The sequence below is a fragment of the Pogoniulus pusillus genome, chromosome 28 (assembly GCF_015220805.1).
Source record: "Pogoniulus pusillus isolate bPogPus1 chromosome 28, bPogPus1.pri, whole genome shotgun sequence".
In the NCBI taxonomy this organism is placed as follows: Eukaryota; Metazoa; Chordata; class Aves; order Piciformes; family Lybiidae; genus Pogoniulus; species Pogoniulus pusillus.
This window is the reverse complement of record NC_087291.1, coordinates 15,525,738-15,538,053: the sequence shown is the minus strand read 5'-3', so window position 1 is coordinate 15,538,053 and position 12,316 is coordinate 15,525,738. Positions and strand designations below refer to the sequence as shown.

The window sequence follows — 12,316 nt, the reverse complement described above, 5'->3', positions numbered from 1 at the left end:
GAAAGAAAGGGAAATTCTGCAGTGTTTCTTTACAAGGAATACATCTGTTAAGCAGGCAGCTGGTACTCAAGGCTGTAAAACTGATCAGTTTACTACTATGAATAGCTGAGACATACTGGTGGGCTAGAAGGAAGCCTTTTATGTAGATAGGAGTCATCATTACAGCTATCAGAAAGGACCTTGTGGAGAGGTTGCTGCTGGTCTCAGAGGTAATTCGTGATAGAACAAGGGGGAATGGCCTCAAGCTGCCACTGGGTAGGTTTAGATTGGACATCAGGAAAAAAAGATCCCCAGCAAGAGTGGTCAGGCATTGGAATGAGCTGCCCAGGGAGGTGCATTGGGTCAGCAACCCTGGAGGTGTTTAAAGGTCGTTTGGATGTGGTGCTTGGGGATATGGTAGAGGGTGAACCTCTGATAGAGGAAAGAAGGTTCTGGATTCTTTCCTAGTGAGCATATGCAAGCAGAGTGACACCAAATTCTTACAGGGCTATGCCAGCAAGACTGATCTTGGGTTTCCTTAGTTATTTATCTGAAGAGAGAGATTTTCTACCTTGAGTATGAGATTGCTTGTTTACATTTGCATTTGCCCTCAAGTAGTCATACATTCAGAGGAATAAATACACCATTTCTGAATCAGTGCTGTAATTGCAGGTAATGAACTCTAATAGAGCTAGAATAAAAGGGAAAGTGTGAGAAATCAAGAGGCATTCTGCACCTTTTTGAATTTATCAGTCTTAAATTCATGCTAATGTACCTATTTTACACTGAAGAGAGGCCTTTGTGGCTTCCTGAGCTCCTCTCAAACTTTGTTTCCTCTGCTTCACATGCTCAGGTTTGACCTGCCCAAGCATTGAGGGCTCAGTGTCTTGCAAGAACAGCTCCAGAGATTCTGAGACAAACAAAGTGTCTGCTCTGTAGGGAGTCCTCAAGGAACCACACACAGTCACTAAAGTATGTTTAATGATGCTAAATACTGTCTTTAAAGACATCCTCGCTCTCAGGATGGAGGGCACACAATGATAGGTGTAGTCTGTGTTAGTGAAGTAAAAAAACTGAATTACAAATGAGCTCCTGTGCCTTTTTTAATGACACTTTAGGTTTGTGCTCAGTGAAACCATTGCCTTTGCTCCTTCCCAGAAGAAATGGAATAGCATTTTGTCTTTATTCTCTGGAAAAGAGTTACCAGGCAGTCAACTCCTTCTATCCTTTCATATCTGTAAACTTTACTAGGTAGTGGAAATTTGCACTTTCCATTAGGAGTACCAGACCAGAACCAAAGGTCAGTCTGCCACGTGCACTGAGTGCTTTTCCCACTGACATTTCCAGTGTTGGAGAAGCATTTCTATACCCTTTTGCTCCTTGTTGTTGTATATGAACCTTCCTAACATCACAATCATTCAAAATCCCTTCCAGCTACATAGTTGTGGAGGAAATCTCCCTCCTCAGCTCTTTTGGAGCTGTAGTGGTACTGTGGGTTATTGCTGGTGGATAGTTAAGCACCACACAGTTGCTTGCCACTTCCTTCCCTCCCCCAGTGGGGCAGGGGAAGAGTAAGGAAGAAAAGTTGGAGGTCAAGTTTAAAAGAAATGTCTAATAAATGAAGGATAAGTGGAAGAAGAGAAAAGAAAGCAAAACTGATGCAAAGACAACACTCACCACTTCCCTTGAGTAGACTGATACCCATTCAGTTCCCAAGCAGCAGATGCTCCCCATGCTCCCCCAAGCCCCTTTTTTATTCCTTTTAATTTCTAAGCATGATGTTAGATGGTGTGGACCAAGTGCAAGGTCCTGCACCTGGACTAAGACAATCCCAAGCTCCAGGCTGAGAAGTGACTGGCTGAGAGCAGCCCTGAGGAGAGGGACTTGGGGGTGCTGGTGGATGAGAAGCTCAGTATGAGCTGTCAGTGTTGCTCGTGCAGCCCAGAGAGCAATCAGAGCTTGGGCTGCAGCAAGAAGAGCTGGGGGTGTGCAGCCTGCAGAAGAGGGGAAACCACATTGCTGGCTACAACTACCTGCAGGGAGGCTGTAGCCAGGTGGGGTTGGGCTCTTCTGCCAGGCAAGCAGCAACAGAACAAGGGGACACAGCCTCAAGTTGTGGCAGGGGAGGTCTAGGCTGGATGTTAGGAGGAGACATCCAGAGATGGCAGAGAGAGTGATTGGCATTGGAACGGGCTGACCAGGGAGGTGGTGGAGTCATCATCCTTGGAGGTGTCCAAGCAAAGCCTGGATGAGGCACTGAGTGCCATGGTCTGGTTGATTGGCCAGGGCTGGGTGCTAGGTTGGACTGGATGATCTTGGAGGTCTCTTCCAACCCGCTTGATTCTCTGATTCTATGATTTGCAGGAACTGCCTTGCACATAATGCTCTGTGTTATTGGCTGTGTGTCTGAGGAGGTGTACAGCTACTTTCTGTAGTATGAAGGATGCTAACAGTGTATTCCAAATGCACTTAGCTGGTTTCACAGTGGTGAAGAGCAATGAATTCTAGAGCTCTTTTAATTAACCCTTGTGGGCTGTTGCTTTTGTTTATTTATTTGTATTGATCAAATCTTGTAGAGGAGGTTATTGCACTGGGCAGCACTGAGGGACTCTTATGATGCCACTGGGGGCACTGGCAGGTTTTTGGTGGTGCTGAGTGGAGGTTACTGGGAACACTGGGAATCACTGGTACTGGGAACACTGGGAATCACTGGTGCTTGCTTGAGTAGGGGAGGACAGGCTCAGACCTTTAAACACAAATACAGCCAGTCACCCACACTGAAAATCACAAGCAAAGGTCTAGGGGCTAACTGCATGACCACGAGTCTTCCAGGTAGTACAGAACTGATGACAGGAGCAGCCAATTTATGTGTTAGATCAGGTGTGAAGCAGTGTGGGACGCACAGAATCTTGAGCCATCCATTCCCATGAAATGCACTGACTTGCAGAAAACCACAAGTATCCAATCTGTCAGCAGCCACTGCAAAGGCAAAACCCCCCCACAGCCACAAACCCTCCTTCCTTTTCGGGGTGCTGCAAAAAACAGACACCTTCCCTTAAGCTTGTTACCTAGAACTTGCTGTGTTATCCTCTGAAATGTAAATCACTGGGAGCAGGAAGGAAAACAAGGGGGGAAAAACGAGCTGAGAGCAAAGAAAAATACAGTGGTAAGCAGCCTTGTATCCTGCCTACAGATTGCAGGTAGTGTAGCTCTGCTAGCTAGCTGCTTAGATTCATAGCAGCCTGACAGATTCATGCTAGACAGGCACATTTTTTTCCCTTTTAACCACAATTCTTCTCTTATTTTGCTCTCCTTCCCCATATGCCACAGCAAAATTATATTCTGAGCCTCTTCCCCTCTCCCTGTGACATCTTCATTGCTGCTTCATTAACCAGTGCACCATCAGTGCGTTTCATTACAGCTTCTCTCCTGGCTCGCTGTGTTGATGCTAAGATGCAGCTACAAATTGGCTATCAAAATGCGAGTCTGTGTTTTAATCCTTCTTTCTAGTGAAGAGGAAGTAATCTCCTTGGCAAAATCCTAAAGAAACCCCACCTTTTATCTATTACCCTAAGTGGCCCACCAGCCTGAAATGCACTGGGGAGGTGTGTTGTGGGAGGTGACAGATTTATTTACCTCTCTGGTTATTGTAAAAGGCTGGGGGCATACCTCCTACCTGATGGGTGTATTAAGACAATTTAGACTGATTTTATGCCTGTGCTTTTCAACTGACCTTGAGAAAATGCTGGAGTTAATGAAAGCATGCTTCAATTCCATGATTGTTAGGAAATGAAAAGGCCATGCTGTGATAGATATCCTCTGTGACATATTCCTCCAGTTGTACCAGTAGGGAGGGGAGATGATTTAAATACTAGCTGGTTTCCAGTGGATTTCCTGGGCTGAGAATGCACTCAGTTCATTCTTAAGTGAGGAGAGAGATAGAACTGCATGTATGATAGAAGCACATAAATCACCAGCCAGGATAGAGCACAGAGGAATAAAATGGGCATGTTCAGAATCTCCTACCTAGCCATGAAAAGGGAAATATGAAATTGATGAGCTCTTTGGGGCAGTTACAACATTAAAAAACGTGGCAGTGAGTCTGCTGTGAGTTTTCGGGGGGGGGAAAGGGATTAAGGGTGTTGCTGGTCCCTTTCCACCCACCTGCTGCCCCCTGGCAGTTCCAGCCCTCCTTGCTATGCTGTCAGAGCTGCACATCAGACAGCTGTGAATCATAGAATCAAGCAGGTTGGAAAAGACCACCAAGATCATCCAGTCCAACCTAGCACCCAGCCCTGGCCAATAAACCAGACCATGGCACTAAGTGCCCCAGCCAGGATTGGCTTCAACACCTCCAGGGATGGTGACTCCAGCACCTCCCTGGGCAGCCCATTCCAATGCCAATCACTCTCTCTGACAACAGCTTCTTCCTAACATCCAGCCTATACCTCCCACAGCACAACTTGAGACTATGTCCCCTTGTTCTGTAGCTGGTTGCCTGGCAGAAGAGCCCAACCCCACCTGGCTACAGCTTCCCTTCAGGTAGTTTGAGACAACAATGAGCTCTGCCCTGAGCCTCCTCTTCTGCAGGCTGCACATCCCCAGCTCCCTCAGCCTCTCCTCCCAGGGCTGTGCACACTGCTCCTCATCCAGGCCATGGAAATTAATGGTGTAAATAAAGAACTGAAGAGAGGAAAGTGAAATGTGTGTCCTACCAGACACAGACATGGCAAGCCAGTTGCTGATCTGTAGGGGACTGTGAGAAAAGATTGTGGCTGAGCCCTCTTGCATTAATTTAGGCAGAGCACCCAGTGTGTACAGAAGTCAGCACAAAACTCATTAAAAGTTTTCATTATTCTATTATTTATTGGCGTGACTGAAGGTCCCAGTCAAGAGCACAGAGCAATGTGTGCTCATAAAAGGAGTAGGGAAATTACATTACTACTATTAGGTTTAAAATGACACAGAGTATGGCCAGACTGGCACCACCCAGGCAGCAGCACCCTGAGAGTAGAGTCCAGGGACAGGGAAAACAAATGAGTGTGACTGAGTCACCATCCCTGGAGGTGTTCAAGGAAAGCCTGGATGAGGCATTTAGTGCCATGGTCTAGATGACTGGATAGGGCTGGGTGCTAGGTTGGACTGGGTGATCTTGGAGGTCTCTTCCAACCTGGTTGATTCTATGCTTCTATGATTCTATGATGGTGGAAGACTGTCAGTTTACAGAAAGAACATTCTTCTCCCCCTTTACCCTGCCCTAGTGACACCATATCTGGAATACTGCGTTCAATTTGAGCTCCACAATTCAAGAGAGATAGGGACCTGCTAAGAAAGAGTCCAGTGGAGAGCCATTATTGGGGGGACTTTGAGCATCTCCCCTACAAAGAGAGATTGAGAGCCCTGGGGCTGTTTAGTCTGGAGAAGAGAAGACTGAGAGGGAATCTTATCAATGTGTATAAATATTTGAAGGGTGGGTGGCAAGTGGCTGGGGCCGATCTCTTTGGTGGTGCACAGCAATAAAACAAGGAGCAACAGCTACAATCTGGAACATAGAAGGTCTCACCTCAACATGAGGAGGCACTTCTTTACAGGGAGGGAGACAGAGCCTGGAACAGGCTTCCCAGAGAGGTTGTGGAGTCTTCTTCTCTGGAGACTTTTAAAACCCACCTGGATGTGTTCCTGTGCAATCTACCCTAGGGGATCCTGCCTTGGCAGAGAGGTTGGACTCGAAGATCTCTGGAGGTCCCTTCCAACCTCTAAGGTTCTGTGATTCAAGCCAGAGCACTTTGCTCTTAGGTGAGGAAAGGCCAGTGAAAACCATCTATACAGACTGAGCCATGACACAGCTGTGTACTTTAGTCTTTGCAGTGCTTAATCACATACTCATCACTTACAGCACAGCAGAAGTAGATTTCAGGGAGAAGATTAAGGTGATTGGCTGGGATTAAATTTGAAGGCTGGTGTAAAAAGACTGGAAATGAAGAACCAAGAGCTAACTACTTGGAAGGAAGAGCGAAGTAGATGTTTCTTGTTTGTATTACTGAGTAAAGAGAGAGAATTTAATTTCTCCAGAAGGAAAAAAAAAACCCCAAAACATTAGCAAAAAACCAAATTCCTGTGATGTGGAAATGTGATCATTTTGGTCTCAGGTGGGGAATGATGGGGTTTATATTCTATGTCTCAATATTTCCTTTCTTTCTTTCTTTCTTTCTTTATCTCTTTTTTGTTTGTTTTTTCTTTTTCTTTTTCTTTCCCTTCTCTCAGGTTACCTGTGCCAATCTAACAAATGGAGGAAAAACAGATCTCCTCAAATCAGGGAGCTCCAAATCCACACTAAAGCATATATGGACAGAAAGTAGCAAGGACTTGTCCATCAGCCGACTGCTGTCACAGACTTTTCGTGGGAAGGAGAACGATACAGATTTGGACCTGCGATACGATGCCCCAGAAACTTATTCTGAGCAAGATCTCTGGGACTGGCTGAGGAACTCCACAGACCTGCAAGAGCCTCGGCCCAGAGCAAAGAGAAGACCCATAGTCAAGACTGGGAAATTTAAGAAAATGTTTGGCTGGGGCGATTTTCACTCCAACATCAAGACTGTGAAGCTCAATCTGTTGATAACAGGGAAAATCGTTGACCACGGCAATGGGACGTTTAGTGTCTACTTCAGGCACAACTCCACCGGCCAGGGGAATGTATCTGTGAGCCTAGTGCCCCCCACCAAAATAGTGGAGTTTGACTTGGCACAACAGACGGTGATCGACGCCAAAGATTCCAAGTCCTTCAACTGTCGGATCGAGTACGAAAAGGTCGACAAGGCTACCAAGAACACACTCTGCAACTATGACCCTTCAAAAACCTGTTATCAGGAGCAGACCCAGAGCCACGTGTCGTGGCTCTGCTCCAAGCCCTTTAAAGTGATCTGTATTTACATTTCGTTTTATAGTACAGATTATAAACTAGTACAGAAGGTGTGTCCTGACTACAACTACCACAGCGACACACCCTACTTCCCATCAGGGTGAGGACCAACACCTCGCTCAGACTGAAGCCTGGGGAATAAAAGTGGTCGTATGACAGGGCTGTAACCTCAAGGAGGAAGGCCGCATCTATCGCCTGGAATGTGTCTACCTGCTGCTGCTGATGTCAAATGGCTGCAAATACGTTAGTGGAAAACAATCTAATGTCATTTTTTTTTCCTGGTTTGGTTTGGGTTGGGTTGATTTGGTTGGTTTGGCTTTTTTTTGCCCAGTCAGCTCCATGTATCAATCTAGTTGTAAATCACTTTGGATCTGAAATAAAACCATAGGCATACACAGAGAGGCACACACACCCCCTCTTTTCAGCTCACATCTGTTGAGATTCCCGTTAAGAGAGCTTTCATTGTCTGGTATCTAAGGTTTTGGGATTACCTATCTTCAAACAAAATGGATTAACTAGATGGAGAATGGTTTCTAACTCAGACTGCTATGGAAATCTCTTTGAAAGCCCTTTGAGTACACACCAATCAATAATCCCCACTCATGCATTACACTGCTTGGAGGAGCTGCACTGGTAAATAATGCTGTAGGAGTAAATACTTGTTAAAACGGGGGGGAAAAAAAAATGTGTGTCTAGAGTTCAGTGTTCCTTATTATATGAACACAGCAAAGCATTGTGACTTTTTCCCCAGCATAGAGTAGGCACATTCGAGGTGGTATTAGGTGGCTCTTTTTTTTCCCACGGAGCAATCCTGTTCCTAGTAAAGATGGGCAAACATTTGGAATTTACATGTGGGCAGATGTTCTGGGTTCGTGTTTCTCTGACTCTTTAAGCTGTGATTCTTTAAACCTGGTTGCATTTAGGCCACCTAAGCTACTTAAAAACAAAAACCCCCAAACCTCCCCAAGTGATCTCTAAGAAGGAAAATGCCTGGAGGAGAACATGTAAGTTATAAGTGGCTGTCTTATCTTTATTACAGAATATTGTAACATATTCAATATCCTAGTCTTCATTTGTATGAATGGTTTGTATAGTACATACTTTAACCAGTGTTATTTGAGCTGCTTATTAATATTAACTTGTAATTGTCTCTCTGCTTGTTATTGGTTAAAAGCAATCAAGGAAATGAGGAGTCCATTTTATCAATGTAGCTGTAAACTCCATGAAAAAAAAAGAAAGGCAGAACTATGTACAAAGCATTTATTCAGCTAAAGTATTGTTGAGAGCTATACATATACAACATTACAGTCTGTCTGTATTTAGCTATTTTATTTCCAGAGGAGTTCAAAAAAGGAACAAAAAAACAAAAAGAAAAAAAAAAAAAGGAACTGTACATAAAAATAAAACAAATCTTAAAGTTGAGTTTCAATATGTACTGTGTAGATAGTGGTTTAAATGGTCTTGGCAGGGCTTGACATGGTTTTCAGTCCTATCTCTTTGGAGATGCATCTGTTTGTAAGTCTGGGGGTGTGCATGTTTGTGTGTGTGTAGGTGTATCTGTGTGGGGGTGTGTGTGCAAATCCATGTAGGCATATATGTAGGATACAGAAAACAATTACTTGAGCCCTATTCTTAGCAAGCAGAACTTATTAGTGGAGGGTCTTGCTCAATTGAGTGGAAGTCCCCACTGGGATAAGACATTAGAGGAGCAGGGGTTTTGTTTAAGAGCATTAGTGTTTGGAAGTGGGGAAACATGGAGCCATTCTCTGTGTACACAGGCCTGTCTTTGCCTTAATTCTAGCCTCCTCTGAGGTCCTGATCTCTCTTTATGGAATGAAGAGATCCCTTTTTATGGTACAAGGGAATTTCCTTCCTAGAAACAAAAAAGCTCATAGCTTTTATATACTTTTGTGTGTGTGTGTGTACAGTGCCATACTTTGCTCGTAATATCCACATAACCAGTGGCTACAACAAATCCATGCCTAAGAGAAGGCTGCCCAAAGAAGAGCTCAGTATTTAAGCTCACATCTTTCAGAACTATCATTCCTGGCAACGCTTTCTTTCCCCCTTCCATCCTCCTTGCCAGGTTCTGTGCTCTTGTGGCCAAGCTGTGGACAAAGATATGGGTCAGCTTCCAAAGTATGCTCAGCGTCACAAACAGCTCCTCCAAAATCCCACTAAATGCTCCACTGATGTTTCTACAAGTGAGAAGTTTGAAACAACTGCCAGTTGTGGACCCTCATTGCTGAAATGTGCAGAACCCAAATGAGAATGAAAAAAGGGAAATGGATAACGTTATTGACAAGTTAAGGTTTCCCCATTGCTGCTTGCATAGCAGAGGAGAGTTCCATGTTGGTATGGCTTTGGCTTCTTCAGATATGCTTGGGGGGATTTCTTCTTTACCTGTGACAAATAGACTCTGGCCCCTGTGTAGATTTGGAGAAATAAATTGTCCAAGCCATATAGTCCAGATTCTCATCTTATTCAGGAATATGCTGAGATGGTTTAGGTTTGGCTTTTTTGGGAGGGCCCTTCTTTCCTTCCCCTCCCTCCCTCCCTTCCTTCCTTCCTTCCTTCCTTCCTTCCTTCCTTCCTTCCTTCCTTCCTTCCTTCCTTCCTTCCTTCCTTCCTTCCTTCCTTCCTTCCTTCCTTCCTTCCTTCCCTTCCTTCTTCTACCTTTCTCTCTCTCTCTTTCTTTCTTTCTTTCTTTCTTTCTTTCTTTCTTTCTTTCTTTCTTTCTTTCTTTCTTTCTTTCTTTCTTTCTTTCTTTCTTTCTTTCTTTCTTTCTTTCTTTCCCTTTCCCTTCCTTTCCCTTCCTTCTTTTCTTTCTTTCTTTCTTTCTTTCTTTCTTTCTTTCTTTCTTTCTTTCTTTCTTTCTTTCTTTCTTTCTTTCTTTCTTTCTTTCTTTCTTTCTTTCTTTCTTTCTTTCTTTCTTTCTTTCTTTCTTTCTTTCTTTCTTTCTTTCCTTCCCTTTCCCTTCCTTTCCCTTCCTTCTTTTCTTTTCTTTCTTTCTTTCTTTCTTTCTTTCTTTCTTTCTTTCTTTCTTTCTTTCTTTCTTTCTTTCTTTCTTTCTTTCTTTCTTTCTTTCTTTCTTTCTTTCCCTTTTCCTTCCCTTCCTTCCTTCCTTCCTTCCTTCCTTCCTTCCTTCCTTCCTTCCTTCCTTCCTTCCTTCCTTCCTTCCTTCCTTCCTTCCTTCCTTCCTTCCTTCCTTCCTTCCTTCCTTCCTTCCTTCCTCTTTATATTGGTAGTGTTTCTTCATTGGCCCTCTACAGAAAGCAACTGCTCTGGATGTAAACTATGAAACAATTTGTGCACTGCCCAAAAGTGACCTCTTTGTGTCTGTTAAGGTCAGTGGGAACTTTGCCATTGGGCTCAATGCAAGTTCCATTTCACAGTAGGTAGGATTCCAGTGTTAAATACGATCAACAACCTGAGCAATCTCTGCTATGACTGAGCATTACCTGCTTTGTGTGGCTGTTTATATGCCAGAGCAATGGATGTGAAATGCTATTTCTGGTACAGTTTCATTATTTTCTTGCTTTAAAAAAAACAACCCCAGACTTCCCATAACTATAAGAAGCTTCTGCATTCTGTCCATATATATAAATACATATCCACTTTTCAAGTCACACCAGTACAAAAGGGAATCCTCCATTGTGCAATGGTCCTGATCCTTTTAATTGTAGTAGTTGCTGCTTTATCTGACTCTGTCAGCACCAGTCACATTATTTTTTGGTCTTAAGCCTTTGAAGAACTTGCTATTCTTCCTAAGTAGTCTTGAGTTTGAACTTGGAAGAGCTCTATTTGGTGACTTGGTTGTAAAACTATGATCTAATACCAAAATATATCATGTTTTTTTTCCTTAGGTGGTAGTTCATTGCATTTCATTTCTTTCAACCTCTTTGGGAAATACTTTTGTGTTTGCTAACTTAGTGGGAGATTATTTTTGCTATGACCACTTAAGAAAGGAATTTAATGAACATGAATGTGTTAATCCAGTTAAGCAATATATGTGTGGTTATGTGGGTCTTGGACATGAGCAATGCCTTAATGGAGTGCTAGGTCAGGTCAAGAATTGCCTCACTACAACTCACTGCTTCTGGAAGTATTAAAGATGTATATCTCTAAAGGTATATATATTTCTTTTTGATTAAAGAAGGTTGAGTTATTTCTTTTAAAGAAGAGAAGAGACTGATTTTGTTCATTTTTGGTTTTGTTGATTTAAAAAAGGGCATTCTGAGCATATTTTCACGACACAGAGAAGTCACAGGCAGGGATATCTTAATAAAACAAATTATCCTTGTTGCAACAATACACAGTTCGTGTGCTTGAGCAAAGGTTGATATATAAAACTTGCTTTGGACGAGGCAGTGTCAGAACTTACATCCCATTTTCAGTCCTTTTGAGAGAAGGAATCTAGAATATAGAAAACATATATAGAATATATTAAACAAGAAAAATCACTGAGCCAAGTTCTAAGAGTGATGGAAACATGAAAGAGATGCACGTGTTAGGTTTATCAAAATGCTTCAGCATGGGATAGAAAATTGACTTTCTTCCCTCTTTGTAAAGTCACTCATAAGGTTTTATTCCTTTCTGCTCTTCTCCCAAGATTGCATGGGTAATAAGCAAACCAATAAGTTCAACTTTACAAAGATCTTGCCTTTCAAAATTTCCCTTGCTTAGGAGGATGTTATCAGAAGCTGTTGTGCTAATTTACAATGAGCGAAGGAAATTACAAGCTCAGTCTACAGGAGGGTAGAAGGGATGTCTTGAAGTGCTCTGCTGCATGCTAAGCTGGAGCTCAAGGTAATAGTGCTCAAGGGGTTAGTCAGAGGGCACTTAATCTCTGAGGATGTAATTAGAATCATAGAATCAACCAGGTTGGAAGAGGCCAACAAGATCATCCAGTCCAACCTAGCACTCAGCTGTACTCAGTCAACCAGACCATGGCACTAAGTGCCCCAGCCAGTCTTTGCTTGGACACTTCCAAGGATGATGACTCCACCACCTCCCTGGGCAGCCCATTCCAATGCCAATCACTCTCTCTGCCAACAACTTCCTCCTAACATCCAGCCCAGACCTCTCCCAGTACAACTTGAGACTGTGTCCCCTTGTTCTATTGCTGCTTGCCTGGCAGAAGAGCCCAACCCCACCTGGCTACAGTCTCCCTTCAGGTAGTTGGAGACAGCAATGAGCTCTGCCCTGAGCCTTCTCTTCTCTAGGCTGCACACTCTCAGCTCCCTCAGCCTCTCCTCATATGGTTTGTGTTCCAGGCCCTTCATCAGCCTTGCTGCCCTTCTCTGGACACATTCAAGCAACTCAACATCTCTCTTGAATTGAGGGGCCCTAAAACAAACTCCTACATTGTGCACTCTGAATCCTATGCTGTCACTTGGAATCCTGTAGGAATAT

General features: G+C 43.6%; 1 protein-coding gene across 2 annotated transcripts in view; it reads left to right on the top strand.

Moving 5' to 3' along the window:
- The window catches only part of NXPH1 (neurexophilin 1), a 155,477-nt gene extending 147,145 nt beyond the window's left edge, over positions 1-8,332 (top strand). For both annotated transcript variants that reach the window (XM_064167065.1, XM_064167064.1), the window contains exon 3: positions 6,244-8,332. In XM_064167065.1, coding sequence (XP_064023135.1) covers positions 6,244-7,005 — 762 coding nt within the window. In that variant the 3' untranslated portion in view covers positions 7,006-8,332. The remainder of the gene's footprint in view (positions 1-6,243) is intronic.
- The last annotated feature ends 3,984 nt before the right edge of the window (positions 8,333-12,316 follow it).